Source organism: Amblyomma maculatum, chromosome 9 (assembly GCF_055883805.1).
Source record: "Amblyomma maculatum isolate TAMU_Amacu chromosome 9, ASM5588380v1, whole genome shotgun sequence".
Lineage (NCBI taxonomy): Eukaryota > Metazoa > Arthropoda > Arachnida > Ixodida > Ixodidae > Amblyomma > Amblyomma maculatum.
In genome coordinates this window covers 40,655,265-40,678,181 of record NC_139352.1, presented here as the reverse complement: position 1 = coordinate 40,678,181, position 22,917 = coordinate 40,655,265, and the positions used below count along the sequence as shown (strand labels likewise).

The window sequence follows — 22,917 nt, the reverse complement described above, 5'->3', positions numbered from 1 at the left end:
AACCGGAAAGCCGGAAGCGCGAATGATCCGAATTCCCTGTGAACAGCAATGTTCTTTGGTATTTAGGGGAAGACTAGACTAAAGTGCTTAGCCTGCATCTTTTTCTTGTCGTTGAATTTTGCGTACACGTAGTTTAAACACCCGCATGCTCGAGGTTAGCATGACCCGACTGAACGGCCGCGCAGCTTTGAAACGATCGGGATCGATATGCATGCATCGCCGGACTTGGGTACGCGGTAGAAAATGTGCGCTGCACATTTCGTTGCAGAAGCTGACTCTTGGAATTTTGCAGAGTGCGCCATGCAAGTGATCATTGCTACAACCACGCATCCATGTTCCAACGGCTGGCCTACCCCGAGGCGCATAAATGTTCAACCGTGGACGTATCAATGATCGAAGAGAGGACAGATTTTCACAGTTTTGGGCGCGAAATCGATAGCTACCAGTGCTCAGTGTTAGAGAAATTCTGCCTTGATCATGCGCAATTCAGTGTTTCAGGTGTGGTCAGTAGCTGTAAGTTTGAACAGTTCGCCTGTCAAGTCAGCCGCGCCAGCGATGGACCGGTGGAGCGATTTTCCACGCTACACCGCTGTCTTGCTAGAAAGCCTACCTAGGCGGCGTTTGTCATACAGCTGCTTTTTGTGGGCCCCGTAATTGAAAGCAACGCCTCCAGAAACGCGTTAAATGTTCAAAAATGTATTCTCTTCAACAGTTTCACTCCAGGCTGTCAAAGCAGGCGGACGTTGATAAAACAGTTGAGCACTCCAGTCTTTAGAAATCTGTAGAATTGCCTTCAGTTTGTAAAATTATTGGAATAGGTCACTTTCCGATCGCTGGGACATAGACCCTCATGACAGCGCTTTCACGTGAATAAGGACCACACCAGACCGAAAGCTTGTCTCATATAACATAGCTAACCAAGGTATACCTTACAGCATTGTGTTGATTTTTATGGTGCATAAGCGACTAATGCTGCCATGCACCAAGAACAAGGTTTAATGTATTTATTTGTGTGTTATGACTAAAATGTTCTTTAGGATGTAGCTTGCTTAGGAACATTTTAAGAAACCAAAAATGCAGGAAATTTGCACGTCTCTCCTAGGATTACAGTTCAGAAGAGCGTGTTGTCGGGCTAGTTGGTTCTGCATAGTATATAAGAGAAATGCGCAACAACTTAAACAGGACACTTACTCGCTTATTTATTTCCTAGGATCATGCTGGGATGGAAAGGGATCTGTTGCAAAATTGTACAAAATGTTTCCTCTTATTTTCTCGACTATGACGCACGTGTAAAATATGGTTTATTGTTAGTTCATCTCCACACTCCTTGCATATTGGTTTGTCCTCTTTCATAGGTATGAAGCTGTGTGTGAGGTGTGGGTATGTGTTTTGTGAAGATGACCTAAAATGGCCTCCATGTTGTGTTTTTGATTACTGCATGATTTCCATTCCTTAATGACAGGTTTGACAAGTATAGTTTGTAGTTTATTTCAATGTTTCAAAAATCCTGCCATTTCACTCTCACTTTTCTTTGTACAAGCTTCTTGGTATCTTCATGCAGCATATTCACCCTCTGTAATTTAGCATTGCATCAAGGTAACCTGGTTATTTCTTTTCATCACCTTTCAAGACAACTGTCCCGATTTCATAAAGTGTAGGGTCTCTGACGACAGGAACTCCTTGGAAGTAATAGAAATAAATGAGATCCACAATCATGAGCTATCTAGGGTATGCATATACATGTCCATCGCTCAGTGGAATGGTGTCAGTACTTTGTTAGAACAGGTCTTGTGGTAACAACAACCATTGTCTGAGGTAGTCCTTTAATGGGCATTGAAATGCTATGTAACTACAGGTACTGATAGAACTCTTGATCATGTTATGTGATGATGCGATCCTTGCATGCATATAGGTATACATTTCAGAATCTGCAGTGCACCACTTGACCATTTGCCACCAGTTTGTGTGAAAATGTATTTTTCATGCATGTTAACCAGTATTTAACGGATGACCCCTGTGCACAAGCCAAAAGTGCCACGAGCCAAAAGTGCCACGAGCCAAATGTCACGAGGCCACATGACATGGCAGGAGCTGTTAAGTCAAGCTTACAAAGTTATATTTGAAATATGTTCTGGGACGTTTCAGCTCCAATTAAGAAAGGTTGAGGCTTACAGAGGTCTATGCCAGGTTGTCTATCACCTAACAGGGCAGCCTACGACCGTATGCTAATGAGTATATCTGAGATAACAGAGACATGAATTAAGGAATTAGTAATTATGTTTGTAGCAAAGGGCATGTAAATTAACGGGAATCCACAGTGGGATCTGCAGACAAGAACCATTAACGCTGGCACACCATACCCTTACAGGTAGAGATTAGGAGTCTCCCTAATTTTTTTTTCTGCTCAAAGCTTGTCATTTCCTTCATTCTTCCAGATGAGGAAGATGTGAAAATGATAGCATCGAAAATTCCAGAGACCATCGTTAACAAGGATGCTGATCCCAACAGCGTAAAAAGGAATTTCAGAAAAGATGGGTGACTAGTAATGCTGGGAACAGTTGAAGCTAAGTGGAAAGGCATGAAATTGAAATGCAACATATGCAGAGATATGTTGCGAGACGACCAGTCTGTGGTGTGCGACATCTGTCTCCGTTAGTTTCATCAAGTGATTGGCCAAAGCAGATGGGGCTTGTGGTTTTGTGATAAGTGCAGTGTAGTAGCATAGATGCAACCTTGCCCATTAATAATTGGAGTGGAGTAAGTGCATTGTTTTGTTTTTGTAAGATGTTCATGGTTTCCATGCAAACATTATGAGAATTTTTTTCCTAGAGAATGTTTGCTGAAATGTGAATATAATGTGCAATAAAACTAGTGTTTTCTTGCTATTTACTTTTCCTTGTATACATTAGTTCTGTGAAGAAAACCACAGGCTAGAAGGAAATGTAATGGCATGCATTTTGATACTTGGCCCCGTTGTGCTGGCTCAGTAGTTAGTGCTTGGCTGCTGAACCCAAAGATGCAGATTTGGTTCCAGTCAGAGCAGGAGCATTTCAATAGAGGCGAAACAATAAGCCGTCATACACCGTGCGGTGTCAGTGCATGTAAAAGAACCCCAGGTGGTCGAAATTATACCGGAGCCCTCAACTATCGTGTTCCTCATAGCCGTAGTTATTTTGGGATGCTAAACCAGATATATATCACATCATACTCTGAGTAAGATGCTATTCATGGTCAGTTAATCATACACTAAACGATCAATTGTTTTCTGCATGGTACAGCAGCTGTTGTACAATTCTACTTTAGCCTTCATGAAGAATATCACACTGGCTCCACATGGCCTTCTGTTGACCCTTGATATGAGTCACAATCACACACCCGGGCATGTATTTGTCTAAGGGCACCTATGCATGCAAGGAGGGGACCGTTACTTTCCATTTGTCTGAACTGTTATGCACGATCCACATCATTTCTGTAATTCAACTGCCTGCTATTTGAACTGTCCAGCATTGATGCAAGTTTCAAAGAACTGCAATTAGCAAATTAATCCAAGCAGGAAACCATGCCAAGAACTGCTTCGGTTTCATCTTTAACAACTGTTTGAGAACTAAAATTAGCCAAATGTTGCAAAACATAGATGAGAGGTTACAAAATCTAAAAAACAATGCAGCCTACCTATGGCAAGTAGGGTTTCACATCCTAAAGTGACATATGTAGCTATGAAAAATACCGTAGTGGAGAGCTCCAGACTAATTTAACTGCCCAGGCTTTGTACTTTGCGTTGACATCTTGCAGGAAACAGAAGCATTTGCATTTCACCTGCACCAAAGTGCGACTGCCATCACTGGCATTAAACATCACGACCTTGGGGCAAGTAGCCGAACGTGCCACTAAGATGTCGCAGCGTTTACGTACATGCTATACACGTCAACCTTTCTAGCATTAAAGCTGTCACATGTATGGCAGATATTCATGTTCAGCTTTGGACTGACAAGTTTAAAAGTGTACTATTTGTGTTTGTCTACCATGAAAAACAAAGGAAACTAAGGGAAAAATAAATGAACATATGTTGAAAAAGTACTAGTCATTAACACATAAAGCATATTCGTTCCTTTATTAATGATAAAGTGGCCTTCAACAATAGTACAAAGCCTGAAAATTTAGGAAGGTGCTGTGCCAGGCAGCTATTTTACAGAAACCTGAACCATTTCACCTGTAGTAATGCGCATCCCGGCGGTGTGGGCTGGGCACTTATTTTTCGGTCCACTCCAACATGCGAAAACTGCATCATGTGCATTCCCATTTTCCGAGTTTTGAGCTCTGTAGTGCAGGCTAAAAAATTGTCGATGACTTATTTTCGTCTGATTGTTGCACAGCGCGTGTAAATAAATTACCACTGCACCTAATAAACACTGACATGCACGTGCAACATCGCCGATCATAAACGGACACACTGATGTCCGTCCAGACATCGGCGCACTCATCACAGCACTCTTCGTAGTCTCACACAGCACTCTAGTAGGACGTAATCCGTACATCACAGCATCTCACGGTAAGCACAAACCACACCTCCAACAAACACGAATGACGCGATGCTTGGGCTGGAGACACTCCGGCGGCACCCAGCTTTTTCAGCGACTACGTATAACTTGCAGCACCAAACCTCAATGCGAGCAGAAAGCGATGCGTTACGTGACACATCTCATCACAGATAGAAGTGAGGAAACTTTGAAGAATCAAAACTACATAACTATAACGACCGTCGTAGACGTTAATCCACATGATAACGAGGAATGAGCGGGCGTGCGGGCCGCGGGCTGGCCGTCAACACCGCGATTACATGCGCTTGCGCTGGTCGTGCTTGCGACCCTGCCGCGGTCCAACTCACGTAAACCTATCATCATGCCATCAAGTAGTATATCACCCATTCTAGGCACTATTCTTGCCACTGTACTATTCTTTGTAATTTCACATTTCACGCATGCAGTAGTAACATACTTCCTGCACCTCGCACGTAGTACACCTCATACCAACTTCGATTTGGCTACATATGGCTACCATATTGTTGCTACAACCACATCTGGGGATCTCGGACAAGGTCAATGTACCATGTCTCGGATCCGTCCGGGATCTCGGATCCGTCCGGCTTTCCCGACGGATCCCAAGGCCCAGATCGGAGAAAAATGCGTTGGGTCCGTCGGAAGAACCCTACCGATCGGGTCCGTCCGCCGTACCTCTGAAAAATATTTCCCGGATCCGTCCGTCGTATCCCGAACAAAAACGCACCGGGTCCGTCGGACGTACCTTTAAGACCATTGATCGGGTCCGTCGGACGTACCTTTAGCCACAGCCATTACAATAATACCATGAGCTTTCTATTAGTAACTGATCGATTTTGTTTCATGGCAGTCATCATGATGAAAGAAAGGAAGAAAATGAAGAAACGTAAACACGTGTCTGTTGTACGGGCATATAGGCAATATTCAGAGGCGCATTTTTTAATATAACTCGCTGCTAATGAAGTGGACTATAGTGCAGTGATCGAGCGGCCGTGGCAGTGTGCTCTCCCGGAGGGCGAATTTGCAAGTAAAAGTGCAGACAGTATAATGGGGAGGATTTACACACAATACTAACTATCGCACTAGGTGTAAATCTAGAGTCCTTAATAATCGCAACGCATGCACCGAATGCAGAGCTGAATGGCGTAGTACGTGAACGAAATCTGAGCGGAATAGAAAACACAAAGTTACCGCATGAGTGTGTACGTCTCATTTTCACGTGACTAATTTCGTTGTCATACGTTTGCAAATACCCGAATATCATTCTTTCCGGCCAATAAAATGTTCCTGTATAGCGAAAAAAAATTTGGGTCTCTTAGATGTCTCGTAAGAGGAAAATGGCGAAAGCCTACCCTTCCTCTATCCTATAACCTGCCTCCCATCGTTAGCATCTTTTATCGGCATTCGTTGCAGTGCTACATATAATTATAACTGGTTTACAGCTAGGAAAGGAAAGGCGCAGTATCTATCACACTTTCTCCGGCAACTGTGAGTTTGGACGGTACACCATCGCTCCTGTCGCGTGGCGTTCCTTGGCGCGCGTTCAAGTGTGGCATTGCAGATGGCAGGTAGGGACGCATCCCGCCTTGGCCAATCAGAACGCCGTAAAAGCACAGGCACAGTTTTTTTTCCCTCATTCTATTTTTTTCTATTTTCCTTTTTTTTTCAGTCCTTTAGATTACCACATACTTTCACCGTATACTACACTCCTGAGTAAGCATGCTCATGGTCAGTGGCCTGTATGAGTGGTATAAATTTTCTGTTTAGGTCTGACACCAGATTGACATAATCGTCTCGGAACTTTCACACACCGTGCATTGCAATCCAACATCCCCTATTTTCGTTTCTGGCTGCGTGCCTATTTTCTCCACGCACACGATAACTTTTATAGTTTCTCATTAACTTATACACCTGCGGCCTTCTACGGTAGGTAACAATTACAGCAAACATTGGACGACGACAGCCCAGAAACAGCTCACTGCTATACAAAGCAGTGCTCTTCCTCCGGTTTTCAAGCAATCCTGTCCGCGAAATCGAGTTCTTTTTGAAATCGCGGGAGGGGGCATTAAGTATGAAGCTTGCAGTTTGCACATAACATGCTTCGCACGGACAAGCCATTTCATGTCAGGCGAAACATAGAGGACTGTTACAGAGACTAAATGGGCTAAAGGAGGCTGACAGCTTGACTTTCACCATTTTTTATTTTTTATGAAAGACATCTATATGCGAGACATGAAACGTAAGGTACCACGTTCATGGCTTTGGAGAGAAGCCAGGCTATCAGCGGGAAAGCGTCTCAAAACCAACTGAACCAACAACGCCATTTGTGCTAATGACCAAAAACTGCAACTTTCCCGAACACAGCTAGGTTGTTCGGTCTTGCACGTTTGCGTGAGAAGAATATTGCTTCTCCGACGTTTCGGGACATGTGTTCAAGTGCAGGGTGGATTACTGAAAAATATATAAGTCACGGTGCTGAAGCTCAAAATGCCTGCCATCAAGATAACGAGTGATTTAGGGTGAAACAAAACAGCCCCTCCCCGACCGTTTTAGCCAATAAAGTGCTATGTACAAGATTGTATAGATTACGAACTCGCTGACTTTTCTACGAGTGTGCTGTAACTGGCACGCTATTTATATCGATTCATCATCATCATCATCATCATCATCATCATCATCATCATCATCATCATCATCATCATCATCATCATCATCATCAGGCTGACTATACCCACTGCAGGGCGAAGGCCTCTCCCATATTTCTCCAATTAACCCGGTTCTGTGCAAGCTGCATCCACATGACCCCTGCGAACTTCTTAACCTCATCCGCACTCCTAACCTTCTGCCGCCCCCTGCTACGCTTTCCTTCTCTTGGAATCCAGTTTGTTACCCTAAGCACCATCGGTTATCCTCTCTTCGCACTACATGTCCTGCCCATGCCCATTTCTTCTTCTTAATTTCCACTATAGAATGTCAGTAACTTGAGTTATGTCTCTGACCCACTCTGCACGCTCCCTATCTCTTAATGTTACTCCTACCATTTTTCGTTCCATAGCCCTCTGGGTTGTCATTAACTTAAGTAGAACCGATTGATTGATTGATTGAGTTATTTCAGACAAATAGTAGAGGCGAGTTGAGCATGGTAACACGACTTCCGCCCTTATGATGCTTGCAGATTTTTACACGTGTACCAACGTTTTTTTTTTATTTCTTGCTTCACGCGCACTTCGGTATTGAATCATCGCACAATTTAATATTGCTTATTTCAGGGATCCTGCATTATGTATTAACAGCTGTTTTCAGCTATTTGGAGTTTCTGGTACCTATTGTTCATGCTTGTAGAAAATTGACCATTGGCATTTTTCGTTGTGAAACCAACCAACTGAGTGTGCTAGGATCAGGCCTTGCTATTCAATGGGCATTGAAACTCCCGTGGACATCCCTCGGACGTTCTAAACGCCCAAAAGACATCCACCGCGCTCATTGAGTATGTAAATCAAAAATACTTGTTTTCACTCGGAATGGAAAGTCGCGCACGAAAGGAATAGTGCATCGCTGGTCAGCCACACAGACACGCAGAAATGCGCATTACAATAGCGCGCTTGTCTGCCTCACAAGCGGTAATTACGGATTCAGCCTGTCAGAAAGCAACCCTAGCTTCTGTAAGCGAGTCCACAATGAAAAGTGAATACTCATAATAATAACATTTATATAACTTTGTGCAGGCCTCTGTGCGGAGGGCAGAATTAAAATAAAATTCATGACTGGGCCTTACTCCGCGAGGGACTTAAATGTGCCTTAGGTAAAGCCTATACTGCGGACCTTCACACAAGGTGGGCTAAAAGCAAGACAAATTACTCAAGCATTTCATCCCGCAGAAGCCGAGCACTGAGTCAAGGGAAGTATGTTCCTATTGCGTAGCCAATGGGCATCCGGGGCCAAATAGATTTGGGCAGAATGTAAAAGTTTTATAATGTTTACGATTTCGGGCGTAATAGTGTTTATTTTTAGCACCATAATAATGCTTGGCAGAGCACATCGTCAGAACAATGTCTTCAATTAACGTAGACCACATTTCTGAAATTGCGCATATAAAGTTGTTTGCTAATTTTTAGGACACTTTATGACCATTAGACGAAATTACATCGGCTAGCGTTACTTCTGAGGCCGACCGATGGTCATAAAACTTAGCCGTCACAACAGTCCTCATCTAGCGGCTCTCTAACCACTGAATTGGGGAGTGCTACAATGGCATGCATAACACATATCTTTGTGGTAAGGGCCCCTCCCATAATCGGCGAAAGGCCCTGCATCTCTTTTCATGAGAAGTTTGTTGAATAGAAAAAGAAACATTCAGTTAATTCCTGGAGCAGTTCTGGGGCTTATCTGCTGCTAACCCAAAGCGACAAAGTGAGCGATCTTTTCCAGTAGATTCAACAGGGGGAAGTTTTGGGCCAGTTGGTTCGACATAGTTGTGGGAGAAAAGGAACCGCGACACAAACAGGACGAATACCTGTCCAGGACCTGTCGTTCTGTCCATTTCTCGTCTTTATCCTCTTTGTGTCGCGGTTCCTTTTCTCTTCCCGTAGGCTCTAGCTCTCCCTTTTTCTCTCGCATGGCATAACTAGGAGGCCTCCAGGTGGTATTAGGTTTTCCCTCTTTCATGCCAAAAACTTTGATGCAACCTTTCGTTGATAGGGTTGAAGGGGTGTAAAACGATTTTTCGTTGCAAAGAGCGCAGATCTTGCTATCAAGCTGGAGGCTATCGCCACAGGGATTCCAACCAGCGACATAATAAATAACGATAAAAAATGAAAACTGACCTTCAGGAATGGAGCAATATATTTCTCTGTAGATGGACAATTGATTCTCACCATAAGGGAAACGAGAAAGGTGGAAGAAGAAACAATAGTGGAGGGCAGTAGAATAATTCACACTAGCTGGGGATCTTTAACGTGCAGACACTGAACAGCAGACGGAATCATTTTACGGTTCGTTTCCATCGAAACACGTCCGTTGCGATGGGGTTCGAATCCATGTACACTGACTGAGCGGCATCCAAGCGTCCTAACTAGACTGAGCCACGCAGCAGTGAGACATTCATGCATTCGCTCTCACTTCACGAAAGCCGTCTAAAGTGTTCCCGTGTTTGCAAAAAATAATCTTACAGTAGTTTAATTCACTGAATCTAACGTCCCAAATTAGCTCAGTCTATGAGGGGCGCTGTAGTTGAAAGGTGCAGAAATTTTGACAGCCTGGAATAATTTTTTATGGTTAAGGACATCATGCAGTGCATGTGCTCCTTGCTTTTCGCTTTCATCGAAAAGTGGCCGGCATGGCCTAGATTGAACCCGCTTAGTTAGGTTCGGCAGACCAACACCGTAACCACTGAGCCACCTGTGGGGCAGTATTTCAATAATTACGCAGCGCTACTGGAATTAACATAAAGGTTTCACAATTTATTGTTCTGTGCTACCTGTGAGGTTGATACATGGTCGAGGCATTTGCAGCTACGATCTGAAACTGTATTCGAATCTATCCTTGAAAATTTCCACTGGTAATTTGCAGTTAAAGCCAGCGGCCTGATAATGATGATGATAAAGACGCTTACTGCACAAGTAGCACTTTGGACTAAGTGGGGAACAGGGAGATCAGAGGGCCATCTCTTAAGGTCTTTCAGTAATTAGCAGTAATGCTAGGGTGCTTACCAGGACTAGTAAGGACTTGGCTTCTCGGCTGAGGAACCTCGGGTAGTAGGCCTCCTCGTTGCAGACTGACCAGAAGAGCTCGTCTTCATCCGTGCCGTTGAAGGGAGACTGGCCGATGAGCATCTCGTAGGTGAGGATGCCGAAGGACCACCAGTCTACCGACTGGTTGTAGTGTTGGCCCTTGATGATCTGCGGCACAGTGCGGGACAGGCTTATAAACACATGCGTCACGCTGTACAAGACTCGTGAACATGGGATGTTCGAATGTGCGTACTTGCGCGACGCCAGGCAGGCATTAGTATTGAAAGCCTTAGATTGGTCAACCAATTAAGACTGCGACGTCATCATCCTGGAGACCAATCTGCAACCGGCGCCAAATTCAAAAGGGAAATATAAATTTGAAAGTTTACGGGCATATGACGTAAGGCCGGATTATGGTGAATCACGTTCGATTAACCTTGTATTTAATTAGGGTAAGGGCGTGTTTCGTTAGATTCTGGTAGATTTTGTAAGATCAAGTTCCAGCGCACTGTATCTATTAAGGGTGGATTGTACAGGATTAACTTGTAGCACGGCCTGTTAAGTTAGATTGCGATGAACTAAGGGTGGATTAAGAGTGGAATACATTGCATAATGTTGGATTAGGGCTACTTGCGGCCGATTAATGGTATATTTCGCTGCATTACGTTGAGAGCGGAGTCTAGTAGTTTGCAGTAGACTATTTTGGAAGAGGTGGATAGGACAGATTATGGTAAATTATGTTTGGGTTCTGGTGGGCTACAACTGTCTTAAGTGGTATTACTTTGGAATAAGAGTGATTGCGTTGGATTTATTTCGAATGGTGCAGATTCTGTGAATCGCGGTGGATTAAAAATAGTAATGAATTCCCCTGCACGGCAAGTACTATCTTAAGTGCTCCCCGCATTTTTTTTTTTAACATGATTAAGAGAGAGGCGTGATTTCTGCACTGCGCAGCGGCATTAGTGATAGAAAACGAAACCACTTGCTGCAAAGTGTGTTCTGTCAAAACTCGCATGATCGTAGAAAAAACACAGGAGCTGTTGGTACAGCGTTGTGATGCGTCCGAAATGATCGCGATAGAGGAACGCGCACTTATGTTTTTCGCCGTCTTTTTATAGCACCCGTTCGTGAATGCGTACAAACATATTAAAATGCAACAAACTTTGCTATCGTAACTTGTCGCTTTCCAGCAACCCCTTTTGGTTTCCATCGAATCTCCTTGCGACCAGATGGGACAAGTGCTTAGGGGGAAAAAAAAAGCTAAGCAAAAAAAAAAAAAACAAAAAAAAAAACGTTGTTTAAACAGACTTCCTCCTTGGCAGGAAGACAACTATTATCGGTCGAAAAATGCAACGTTAATTAGAGGTTACACTTCGAGCCACGTTTCATTACGATAGTGCGAACTGCACGTATGAAGTTGTAGTAATGGCTATCGAAGATTCAGCGCTTTGTAGTGGCGGTAAGGTGTGACATAAGTCGCCTTATAATTTGAAGCTTTCTTTTTTTAATTGAACTATGTAAGCTCCTCTACCTCACCAACGGGTAAACCGCAAAATTATTGCTTATAGTCCGATCGAGAGCACTCTCGACTTTATTTGGTACGTGTCCTTCGCTTCGATAAGGGGCTTGCATTATTTGCCACCGAAGTCGTGGTGCAGATATGAAGCGAGTTATGCGCCTAGTCGTTCTTAAACCTCATTGTCTGACGTTACTTGACATTAGGCCGCGTCGACGAGAAGTGCTATCAAAGTCAGTCCACTGGAAAAGCCATTAAATCTATGCTTGCACAAGATTCTAGTTTAGTTCTTATACCCCAAACGTTTTGCAGCTGGAAATTCAGAACAAAATTTCAGATAAAACACAATGAAAAGAAAAATAACTCAGCTATGATTACTACAAGGGTAACGCTGAGTAGGGAAGCTCTTCAAAACATATAGTTTTCATTTGAATGTCATTCACTGAAGCATATATCTTAAGTCCCACTTCCCATGTCGTATTTCTTGTCTGGTCTGGTACCACTGTGCATAGCTTCAGTCAATGCATTTCTTCTAACGTCGACTCGCAAGTCCTCCGCAAGCACACAATTGGTGCGAAACTACAAACTAAACAAGCTAGAATATTTAGCTTGCGTACTTAAATAAGTTTTAGTTTCAAGAATGCCGTCCCATTTTGTACTAGCGTTTCTTTCGATGGCCATAACAGGACATTACCAATAAACATGTGTGGTTGTCATCTTTCGTGCCCAGTTTTGTGCCAGTATTAAGCTGCGCCTATATTTTAAACATTTATTAGGCGCACTATTTTTTTGTTTCAGCTTTTGGCAAAGTATTTTACTAGGCCATCCTTAAGGGGGGACAGGGCTCTTGAAGCGGCGAAAAGTGCAAAAAAAAAAAAGCAACTGTTTGGAAATGACATTTTGCAAGTCTACAGACAATCTTCTACATACCTACTAACTAATTCACTTCGTGGGTCATTTATTCACCTCTATAAAGGCGGAAACATGCTTAATAAATCCCAGGTCTGTTCATTTTTTCTCTTTTACTCAGAACAGAATTTTTTCACTGATAGGCGTAAACAAGCTGAATAAATCCCAAGTCTGTTCATGTTTTTCTCTTATACTCAGAGCACAATTTTTTCACTGATTCATAGTTTATAAGAAAGATATCTTCGCTTTTAGAGCAGAAAAAGGAATGGCTTTCACTGCAGCATTCTCCTGACTAATTAAACTGGCGATGTTCGGAACTGATTTCGCATTTTGCGCTTGCTAATTTTCTCGCGTGCCCTAATTAGAATGGTACATCAACCACTTTTCTCAACATCGAACTTCAACAAGTTCTAAAGGGACAAATACTGTCTTGATAAAAAAAAGTAGTTCATAGATATGTTCCTTATACTCTGTTCTGTCTCGACATACGTTAATTAATTGTTCTCTGTTTAGTGCTTTTTTCTCTACTGTTTCTATAAACAAAAGAGCGAAAATGCGAAATGTGTTGAAAACTAACTCACATATCAGAAAATGCGGTGACATATTTGAATCAGCATAAAAAAACTCATTTTCATTGCATAGAGGCTAAAAAAGCCCCCCCCCCCCCCCCCACCCCCAACCATTTTTTTAAAAGACGTATTTTTGTGGAAAGAACACATAAACATGGGACATTATCAACTCACGAGTTAGTGAACGTGACGCCATTTACCTTCGTAAATCATGCTTGTTACTGAGCTGACGCGTTCTTACAAACACATGCACGCATGTTACCGATTTTTAAAGTTCACGTGCACGAGCATATACCCTCAATCATGCTGCGCATACATGGTCATACAGAACGAACAGAAATCGCATGCTTCCGAAGGAATGCCACATACAGGAGAAACTGTGCCATGAGTCGGAATATGGTCTTTGATGCCCAAACCAATATGGCTCCTAATGGAATGCACTATTGTCTTTTTTTTTTTGGCATTTACTTCGCATCTTTAATTCTCCACTTCTAATTTCATGAATACCGCGTTGACGTCATTCGATTCGCGTAACTTTTATATGTTCAAATCGAGAGTTCGGTAAGCACAAAACCTCCCTACTAAAAAATTGCATGAGGCAATAACCTCACATTTCTCACACAATCTCACTTAATTCACATAAGAAATCACATACAAGTCGCATATAATTGCACAAAGTCTCATAGCTTCTTGTACATTATCATAAATTTTGTACCGTATTTTATGATAATGATGTAAACCGTATGAGAGTCTATGCGAATAGATGATATTTTATGAGGTTATATTGCCACGTAGAACTTCTGGTTTTTCAGTACGGCTCTGGCCCCCACCTCCCTCCTCCCTTAGGAGCGCAGGACTGTAAACGCGCAGGAAAAGGTGCGCTGTAATGGTTTCTGCGGTTATTTTTTTTTGTCTTGGCGTGTGTGTGTGTGTGGGGAGGAGGGGTTGTTTCGAGAAGCTGTAATGGCTGCGAAGGGCACCTAGCATGGAGGAAGGAAACAACTTAGGAGAGGCCCTTGCCATTAATTCCCAATACATTGGAGAAAGTGTGGCGGAAGTGACGTCAAAATTTAGGGTTAGCCAAGTCGGGCCACTAGCGACGGCATCGCTGTTGCTATGAAAACTCGGGCCACTAGCAACAGCGTTGCTAGGGGCCCGATGTACGTGAGCGTCACGGAGAAAGAAAATGCTAAGGGCAAATGAGGAGGAGAGACGTTGCAGCGTCCGATCGCGGCGCGGCCGCGCGGGCTTCAAAAAAGTGACGCCAGGGCCTCTCCTAAGTTCTTTCCTTCCTCCATGGCACCTAGCAACGGATAGTATAAGGTTCGTTGGCCCTTTGCACCGTATGTCGCCACGGATGAGCTGTTCTCTGATACAAAGCTGCCGGAGACTGACGAGTGAGGGAGCGTGAAAAAAGGGCAATAGGAAGGAGTGGCTTTGATTTACCCAACGTCCCCAAACTGCTGATCCGGTTGGCATTGATATAATCTAAGCTTTGCCCACAGGCAGGCACCGTGCAATGCACGTGACACTGTGCCGTGTCACGTGCGCCTTGAAACTTTACCCTTTTAAGTCAGTGTGGTGATTGGTCTTCTTTCGGAATTCTTTGCGCGCAACCCCCCTCCTCTCCTTCAAAAAAAAGAAAAAACGCTTCATATACACTGTCCTTAGAGAGGAACTGACGGGAGAGCTTTTAGTTTTATTTTTCCAGCTTTCAGTTAATCGCTAATACCGTTTATGTGAGTCAAAAATACAAAAAGGAAAAGTGATGCATAGACGGAGATTGCTGATGAAAAAAAAGGAAAGAGAAATTGCTAAATGAATAATTTGCTCATCGCGTTTTTTCGGGCGAAGCACTGCAAATTAAAAACAAGAAAACAACAAAAAAAGCTGAATAAAATGTTCCGACTGATGCGCTCAGATCAACGTTAACAATTTTAGGCGTTTGGATCGAGGGCACGACCTTTTTAACGTTTACGTCACTGACATTTTTTTCTCACGTTTTTCAGTTTGTCCCCTCCAGAAGTAACTAAACCTGACGAAGCGTCGTCTTCGCTGAAAGACCTGTTTCCGACGAGATGTACAGCCATTATAGAGTAAAACAAAGAAGCCCTGCCCGCCATCATCGTTACGGATCACCTGCCCTGGCGCGAAGAGTAACGATTTAACAGCGCACATAGCTCGCCGGATCCAACGACATCGCAAAGACGCGAAGAAGGCTTCCGCGCGCCGCGCCTAATGAGCCACCGACGAGTACAAAGGCCGTCCCCGACACGTAAAACAGAGCAAGTAGAAAAGACCAACAAAGTGACGACACACTCTTTCAGTCTACAACAAAGCTCAGCGCACACGGCGTGCGTTCTAAAAACAGCGCCGTGGGCGGTGAGGGCTGCCACTCTTTCAACGCAGTGGTTCCGGAACCACAATCTATACTTATGCTTCTTTTAGTGCTTTTTATCCGCTTTAAAAAAACCTAGCAGCGTTTTGTAAAAGCGCATTCTTGTTCCGCTTGGACGGCTGTCTGAGAGACATTTTGTTTTTCTTATTCGTTTCGAGGTGTGACACTCCATGTACTTGAACCGTAGAGATATTGCCGAGGTGTTCGGCTCTTTCTGGTCCTCTCGAATGTCCTCAGGACGTCGGTTCGAAGATGATCCTCTGAACCGTGGCTTTAGGAAAGAGCTACTCTGAACGGAGCGTCGAATTCTGCTCATCGAAGCTACAGACCTAAAAAAAAAAAAAAAAAAAAAAAAAAAAAGCTTATCATTGACACCCTGAACTACAATTGACACCGACCTCGTGTGGCATTACCGTTCGTCGATGAAACCTTTCCAAGCACGCTGAATAATGAAGTCCCATTTTAATTTTGACGGTAAGGACCTTAGGACGCGCGACATATGACCACCGTGAAAAGTCCTTGGCTGAGAGCGTGTATTAAGTAGTGAGCAAAGGACCAATAGATGACGTGAGCCAACGAAGGCTAATATAATTCCCAGCCTACTTCATGGCTGCAGGGTCGCAGGGCCGAGGCCCCCTTGAGCATTACCAACTTTCCTCTTTCGCATTAATGAACCGTCTCGACTTTCGTGCAATGCATGACAAATCACAGTCATTTGCACCTTTTCGTGATATCTGCACACGCTCCCGAAGCTTTGAATGAAGATGGTCGCCACAGATGATGACAAAGGTCAGGCCGATTGCCATTGCAGACATAGGCGGGCGAGATGTTTTCAGAACCCGTTTTGCAACCTATATATATATAGGCAGATAAATGAAGGGGAAATGAGGGTACTCGTTATAATATATGAAGGAAAGAAGCCGACAGTCGGCGAAGCCAAGGAAAGCATTGGGGATTGTACTGTCTTTTTTTTTAAATTTTTACTTCATAATCACGTAAATTAGTAATGTAATGTGTTTAGGGGAAAGATAAATAAACACAAAGTAGAAAGAAAAACAACGTGCCGATGGTGGGAACCGAACCCATGACCTCCGAATAACGCGTCCGGTGCTCTTCCAACTGAGCTACATCGGCCGCTGTCCCCCCTGCTACTTTCTTGGGTATTAATGTTGTCTGTATACGAATCTTGAGAGTGGCTTTCCCCTAAACACATTACATTACTAATTTACGTGATTATGAAGTAAAAATTAAAAAAAAAGGACAAAGTACAATCCCCAATGCTTTCCTTGGCTTCTTTCCTTCATATATATTTGGACTTTACCTACTCTTTGATGTGACTGTCGTTAGAAGCAAGAACATCGTTTTTTGGGTGCCATTTGCAGTATCTTGCACTGTTCCCTGAAAGTGTGAAATGACGCTGATATCGCTTTATTACCTCCCACAAGGGAGCTATTCAAAAAGCACCCATGGTAGACATGTCTGCAGATGGTTTCAGAGGACGTTACCAGAAATTTCTAATTCTTGTGAGTTCAAGATAAAAGAAACAAGTGTGCTCAGAAATGAACACTCTCTTGCTGTTGGCATAATTTACCGCAAAACCTCTTGCAATAATATTGCTAATTATAAAACCCCTAAATAGCTTTTTCAATGATCGCGTTTTGCTTATTCATGCCAATGAGGAGTGCGAAGCAGCAGACAAGACTACGACATTTCACTATTTCAAGGGAAGAGAGCGAGAATGGCTGATTGTGTACATGCTGCTTGTAAAGCCTGGTGACAGCTGCCAATCTGTGAAAAGCTTTGTCATAATAAACAGTTGTCAGTGCGCGCTTCGTCCTGTCCGTGTCGAGTTCGTACCGCTTTGTGAAGAGTGAAGCGCGTAAATAAGCAACATTTTCAAGCAAAGAAAAACTCATTTTCGAATGCCCTGCAGTGGCGAGGAAATCAGGCGATATTTTTCCCTTACGAAACCTAACCTGAGTGCAGAAAGATAGGTGATAACGGCATGACCGCTGGTGATGTGTTTCAGTGACATAGAAATTCATGCACTATTGTGCTATGTCATAAGGGAGTTGACATAGCGCAATAGTGCATGCCATTGACTCATTGACATCCACCCAAGTTCTGTCATAGGGCTACAAAAGAAAGCTATACAACTCTCTCAGAAAATTGCTGGTTAAAAAAAACTTCACCGAGGATCGAACCCGGGACCAGCGCCTTTCCGAGGCAGTCGCTCTGCTATCTGAGCTAACCAGGACGGCCAGCAGACCAGATGGTAGGGTGAGAGCGAATTGATCAATGACTCAAAGCAGGAATGTTGTCGGTCAAATATCTAAGGGAATCCCCCAAGGTTGAGTAAATATATAATAAGGAGTAATTACTCGTTGACATCCACCCAAGCGCAGCCATACGGCTACAAATGAATATGTGCATCGTTTTGCTGCGCCGCTTGAGGTAAGGGAAATGGTAATAATTGCTGCCTGCGCGGTCGTTTGAGAATAGCGAATCGAAATGAACTGCATGGCGCGGTACAACAGTGCAGTTGACCTTCCTGCCTTCCAACCTCACGCAAACAAGAACAAAAGCCTTACACCGCTGCCAAGAGGAAAGGCCCCCCCCCCCCCCCCCCCCCCTTTCGAAAAGATATAAACAGCTGGCTACTTGATTATTAGTTACTAACTCTTCCCCATATGGTCTGCAGTGGCTGTATGGCTAACGAGTTCCAATATCCAGGCTGTCACGCGGTGAAAATATCGCCCACCGCTCTGCATCGACGTTTGATGCCAGTAAAGCGAGAATGCGCCGTCCAATGCCATTGCGGTAAACAGGAAGAAATCCCGCTGCGGCGGACATGGGGGGTGTACTTCTGTGGCCAGTACCCGAACGCATTCGGTGATCGATCGTTCGGCTGCTGCTCGTGGGCCGCCGCCATATAGTGGCAGTATAAGGGATGAATGCGTCGCCCAAAACGCTGATTACGTATCATTCCGGCAAGCCGTTATCGATCTCAGTGATGGCCCTTCGTCGTGCAGATGCCGAAGCCGGCCGCGTTAATCGATTTCTCGCAGAGTATATAGCGAAGAATGCGAAAGCGTGGGGGCATCCAACGAGTTGACGCTGCGGTGACCTCCTGTCCGAAGTGTCGCCGCGTCGTGCGAGAGAAATTCTTCGCGGACAGTTTGACGCGTATAGACTTCACGGAGCGCCGAACCGAACGATGAGCCAACGTGCTGCCTTTCAACAACACCGCGATGTCTTGACGTCTGTGGTCATGCTACATGCGTAGAGAAGAACTCTCGGAACAAGTTGGCTCCGGAAATACCGGCTTTTTAATCGGATGCGTGTCTATAGCTCGTAGTCAACAACAAACTAAGCAACAACAGTTATATGGATCCTTGTGCGTGACAAGCAAGCTCACCATCATCGACAATTCGCCCCCCCCCCCCCTCCCCCTTTTCATAAGAAAATATAGTAAATAAATAGAAGTTAGAGCTGGCCAACGTGAAGTTTTCGACGCGTAGCCCGGAATTATCGGATAGTATTTCGTCAGGTGACAGAAGTACACAGTATACTCTCACTGCGCATCGTATTTTTGTCGCCGCCACGATAACGGACTCTAATTAGGAAGTTTTTTTGCTTTATTGAAAGCACCGTTGCTCTTCATGAACAACATATTGCGGTTTTTTGTTATTATAGCGTTCAATTCTCACGACTTTGTCTATAATTTCCGCACCACACAAATGAAACATGCAAAGTACGAATGTGATTTATTTCATAATTTCGAACTGAAATATGTGATTTTAAACCACTTTGTTTGATCAGTGCAAAGCTATTGGGAATTTAGACATATGACGCCGTTTTCTTGTTCAACCGCCTTCGAGTCGACTCCGTGCTTTGCTCCATTCTATGTCGGGCTCGCCGGGGTGGCGCAGTGGTTACGGCGCTAGACTACTATGCCCAAGGATGCGGGATCGAATCCCAGCCTCGGCGGCCGCCTTCCGGTGGAGGCGAAAAGCAAGGCGCCCGTGTGCTGTGCGTTGTCAGTGTACGTTAAAGAACCCCAGGTGGTCGAAATTTCCGGAGTCCTCCCCTACGGCGTCTGACATAGCCTGAGTCACTTTGGGACGTTAAACCACACAAGCCAAACCAAATCAAACCATTTTATGTCGTATCTCAGTGGGGACCCACACTTCCGCCTCTTGCCGCACGCTGTGGTGATGAGAACAAAAGGGAACAATTGTCGCAGAATATGCGCTCAAGAAAGAAGAAAAATAAGGAGTGACCAAGGAGAATATCAGTAGGTCGCGACTGCAAATCCCAGCTTTAAAACGAGCCTCTAGTGCGGTGAAAAAGATGGTCGAAAGGATTATGTACGCAGTGCTGTCTCTGGTAAAAGGTGACCAAGAACTATCCCGAGAAAGCATTTTAGATGCAGAAGCTAAAACTTCCTTTTCTCGCTTTAGGAAGCAAGACGCGCAGCATTCTAAAGAAGCCCAAGAAGACTACGAACACAAATGGGTTCTCATCCTCAAGTCAGCACAAGATCGATACGTGTTCTCAAATACCGAAGACTAAAAGTGAACATCAGCACCAAATCAGGAGACCAGATCATATTGGTGCACGGCGCGGAGTGAATGGCGTCAGTTCATTTTTGATTAGGGATGCCCCTAGTCTGTAGGGCAATGACTCTCGCTTGCTCAGTCGCGCGATAGCTGCTAGTAAAAGGTGCAGATGCAGATCTACATAAATGTTCGCTGTAGGTAACGGGGTGGACGAGTACAGTGGTTTTTGGTATATCTTATTCGCATTGCTCTAACAACTTTTTCCTTCAATGAAATGACATCTACTCCACGCCATTGCAGATTCTACCATATGCTGGCCTAGCTTCTCAACGACAATATTTTCTTGAAATGATGCACAAATACCCGGGCTATTTAGTACATGCATGATATCGTCTCACCGCATTTCAACCACGTTTGACGTCTCGGGGCACACAGCAAGCAACAAATAAGAGTACAAGTAAGGAGTGACAGTGTGGCTGTAGCACCGCTGTAATATATCAATCTTATCAAGTTTAACTTGTAGGACGAGAGTAAGGAGCACAAAATGAATACGAAAAGTTAAAAATCTCGTGGGACACTACGACAGAAGTTCACCTTATTCCCATACTATCTTTCACAACTCGGCGAACTGATGCCCACTCGACCCTGGATGGCTTCAAAGCCACCACGTGAAGCGCGATACCGACACTGCTTAGCCAAGACGTGTGGCGAAGCCGAAAAAGAAGTTGCAACATGCCGCCATAGCTGTGAAAAGAGAGAGCACGCCACGTTAGCCGGATATCACGTAGCTATAAGCACAAGAAACTTCAAAAACGTTGCGTCATAGTCCTCGAAACTAGGTTGCAAGGGATGATTCCGTCGAACTGTGAGTGTGGGTGAAGAAAGGCCTTAATAAACTTAATAGAAAAACTACTGGCAGCTGTGGCTTATCAGTGACCATTTGATTTTGGTACACAACCTGAGGTTGCCTGTTAGAATCTCGGAGGTGAAAAGCCACTCTGTGGTTGATACTAACGGTAAAACGTACACATATTGAAGCTTCACCTTCTAGCAGGCATCCATGATGAGTGTGTTCAGCACGCTTTTCACGCAGGGTGTCCAACGGCGACAGCTTTTGGGATACGGACGAAACGGTAAAGTCGCGTAGAAAGGTTTAAAGTGCAAGACCTGCACAAATCCGCGCGTACACAGCAATATCAAAGAGTTACGCGACAGACAAGCGTAATACCGCCAACGCTATAAATGCAGCCTCAGAGAATTCTTTTTACGGCTCTGCAATAAGAAGCAAAGCTACTGCGCAAAGCTCCCCGGCTGGCATTGCCTGCGGCCTGGTTTATTCCCGGGAACCCTCCTGACACAGTTCTAAATGTGCTCAGCCGAAAGGGAATAGAGGGATGCCAGAGAAAGGGGGGAGGGGGGGGGGCTAGACCGACGCGGCCTTCGAAGCTTTCGCTTACGCTCCAACTTTATTTTTTTCTGGGTTTCGAGGTTTTGTGTATCTTTCGGGGAAATCAGCGGATGAGTTGTTGTTCTTGCGCCGATCCTTCAGTGGCGTATATACGCCACTTTCTCTCGTCACGCAACTGTTGTCCTTCTTCGTAATCGTCGGGCTTTTAGCTTAAGGCATCCCGCCTGGAAGCAGTCCACGTCACCTGCCGGAACGGAGGCTTGCCGCCGTCACAGTTTGAGTGGCAGCCAACGACGGCCCTTGATATTATATAAAGCGGCAACGGCGTCTACTTCGGAGCGCGGGCCCGACAAAAAGACCTCCACTGACATCGTCCCGAACAACGCATCGCGTGTTCCCGAAAAACGATCCGAGAAATACGTGGAAAAAAAAAATGGTTGAGAAGACGTGATGGTTATTTTGAGCGCGTCGGTTCACGTTATGTGCAAGCCGCATAGATTAGGAGATAACGGACGAGGAGAAGAAGGCGGCGTGTTGAGGAGAAAGGGTAGGGAAACGTGCTAGGTTTGCACGACACTATTTGCGGCGTCTGCTGCGACGTTGCCGTCCGAAAAACACGTGACGAAAAGACTGATGATGAGGACGCGCCGAGGAGCAGCGCGGATGGCCCATCAAGGGGGCCAATGCTAGCGAAGGCGTCATCATTGCTAATGCTGCGTTGACCTTGCAACAGGGAGAGTAAACACGATGAACAGCAGCTGCGAGAAGCCTACGATGGATTAGTGAGAGCAGCGTCAAGCAGACTGTCGGGGTTTAAAACGTATGTTGCCACGCTTAATTTAGGTCTTGGACAGATACTTGTTTGCAGCAGTCTTACGAAACACCGTGACTGTGAAAGTAAGAACAGTTTTAAAGAAAAACAAAATGCTGGTAGGTGTTGCTATTAGCCCAACAGCGTTAAAAGCCTCGTTTTGCAAAAATGCCGGCGTTGTAATTGCGAGATAAACATCGCGAGCAAGCATCTGGCAAATTGCAGTTGAAAGGTGATGTGACCGGCGATTGATTGGTGTGCAGATTTTGTAACGTCACGAGATTGCATTAGATGGCCGAGTTGGCAGAATATTAGATTGAACTTGGTTCTCATGGGTCACGAGCACGGAGTAAGATTTGAGAGGAGCGCCGACTTCGCTTTTGGACCGGGCGAAATTGCGCTACGTCAGAGAAGGCTTTGTGACTGTTCCGGTAGATGGCGCTCGGATGTAGACTCGAC

At 44.6% G+C, this 22,917-nt stretch overlaps 1 protein-coding gene across 3 annotated transcripts in view; it reads right to left on the bottom strand.

The window, feature by feature from the left end:
- The window catches only part of LOC146178901 (putative protein kinase C delta type homolog), a 425,884-nt gene that overhangs the window by 17,536 nt on the left and 385,431 nt on the right, over positions 1-22,917 (bottom strand). For all 3 annotated transcript variants that reach the window (XM_084578644.1, XM_084578642.1, XM_084578643.1), the window contains one exon: positions 10,265-10,453. In XM_084578644.1, coding sequence (XP_084434770.1) covers positions 10,265-10,453 — 189 coding nt within the window. The remainder of the gene's footprint in view (positions 1-10,264; positions 10,454-22,917) is intronic.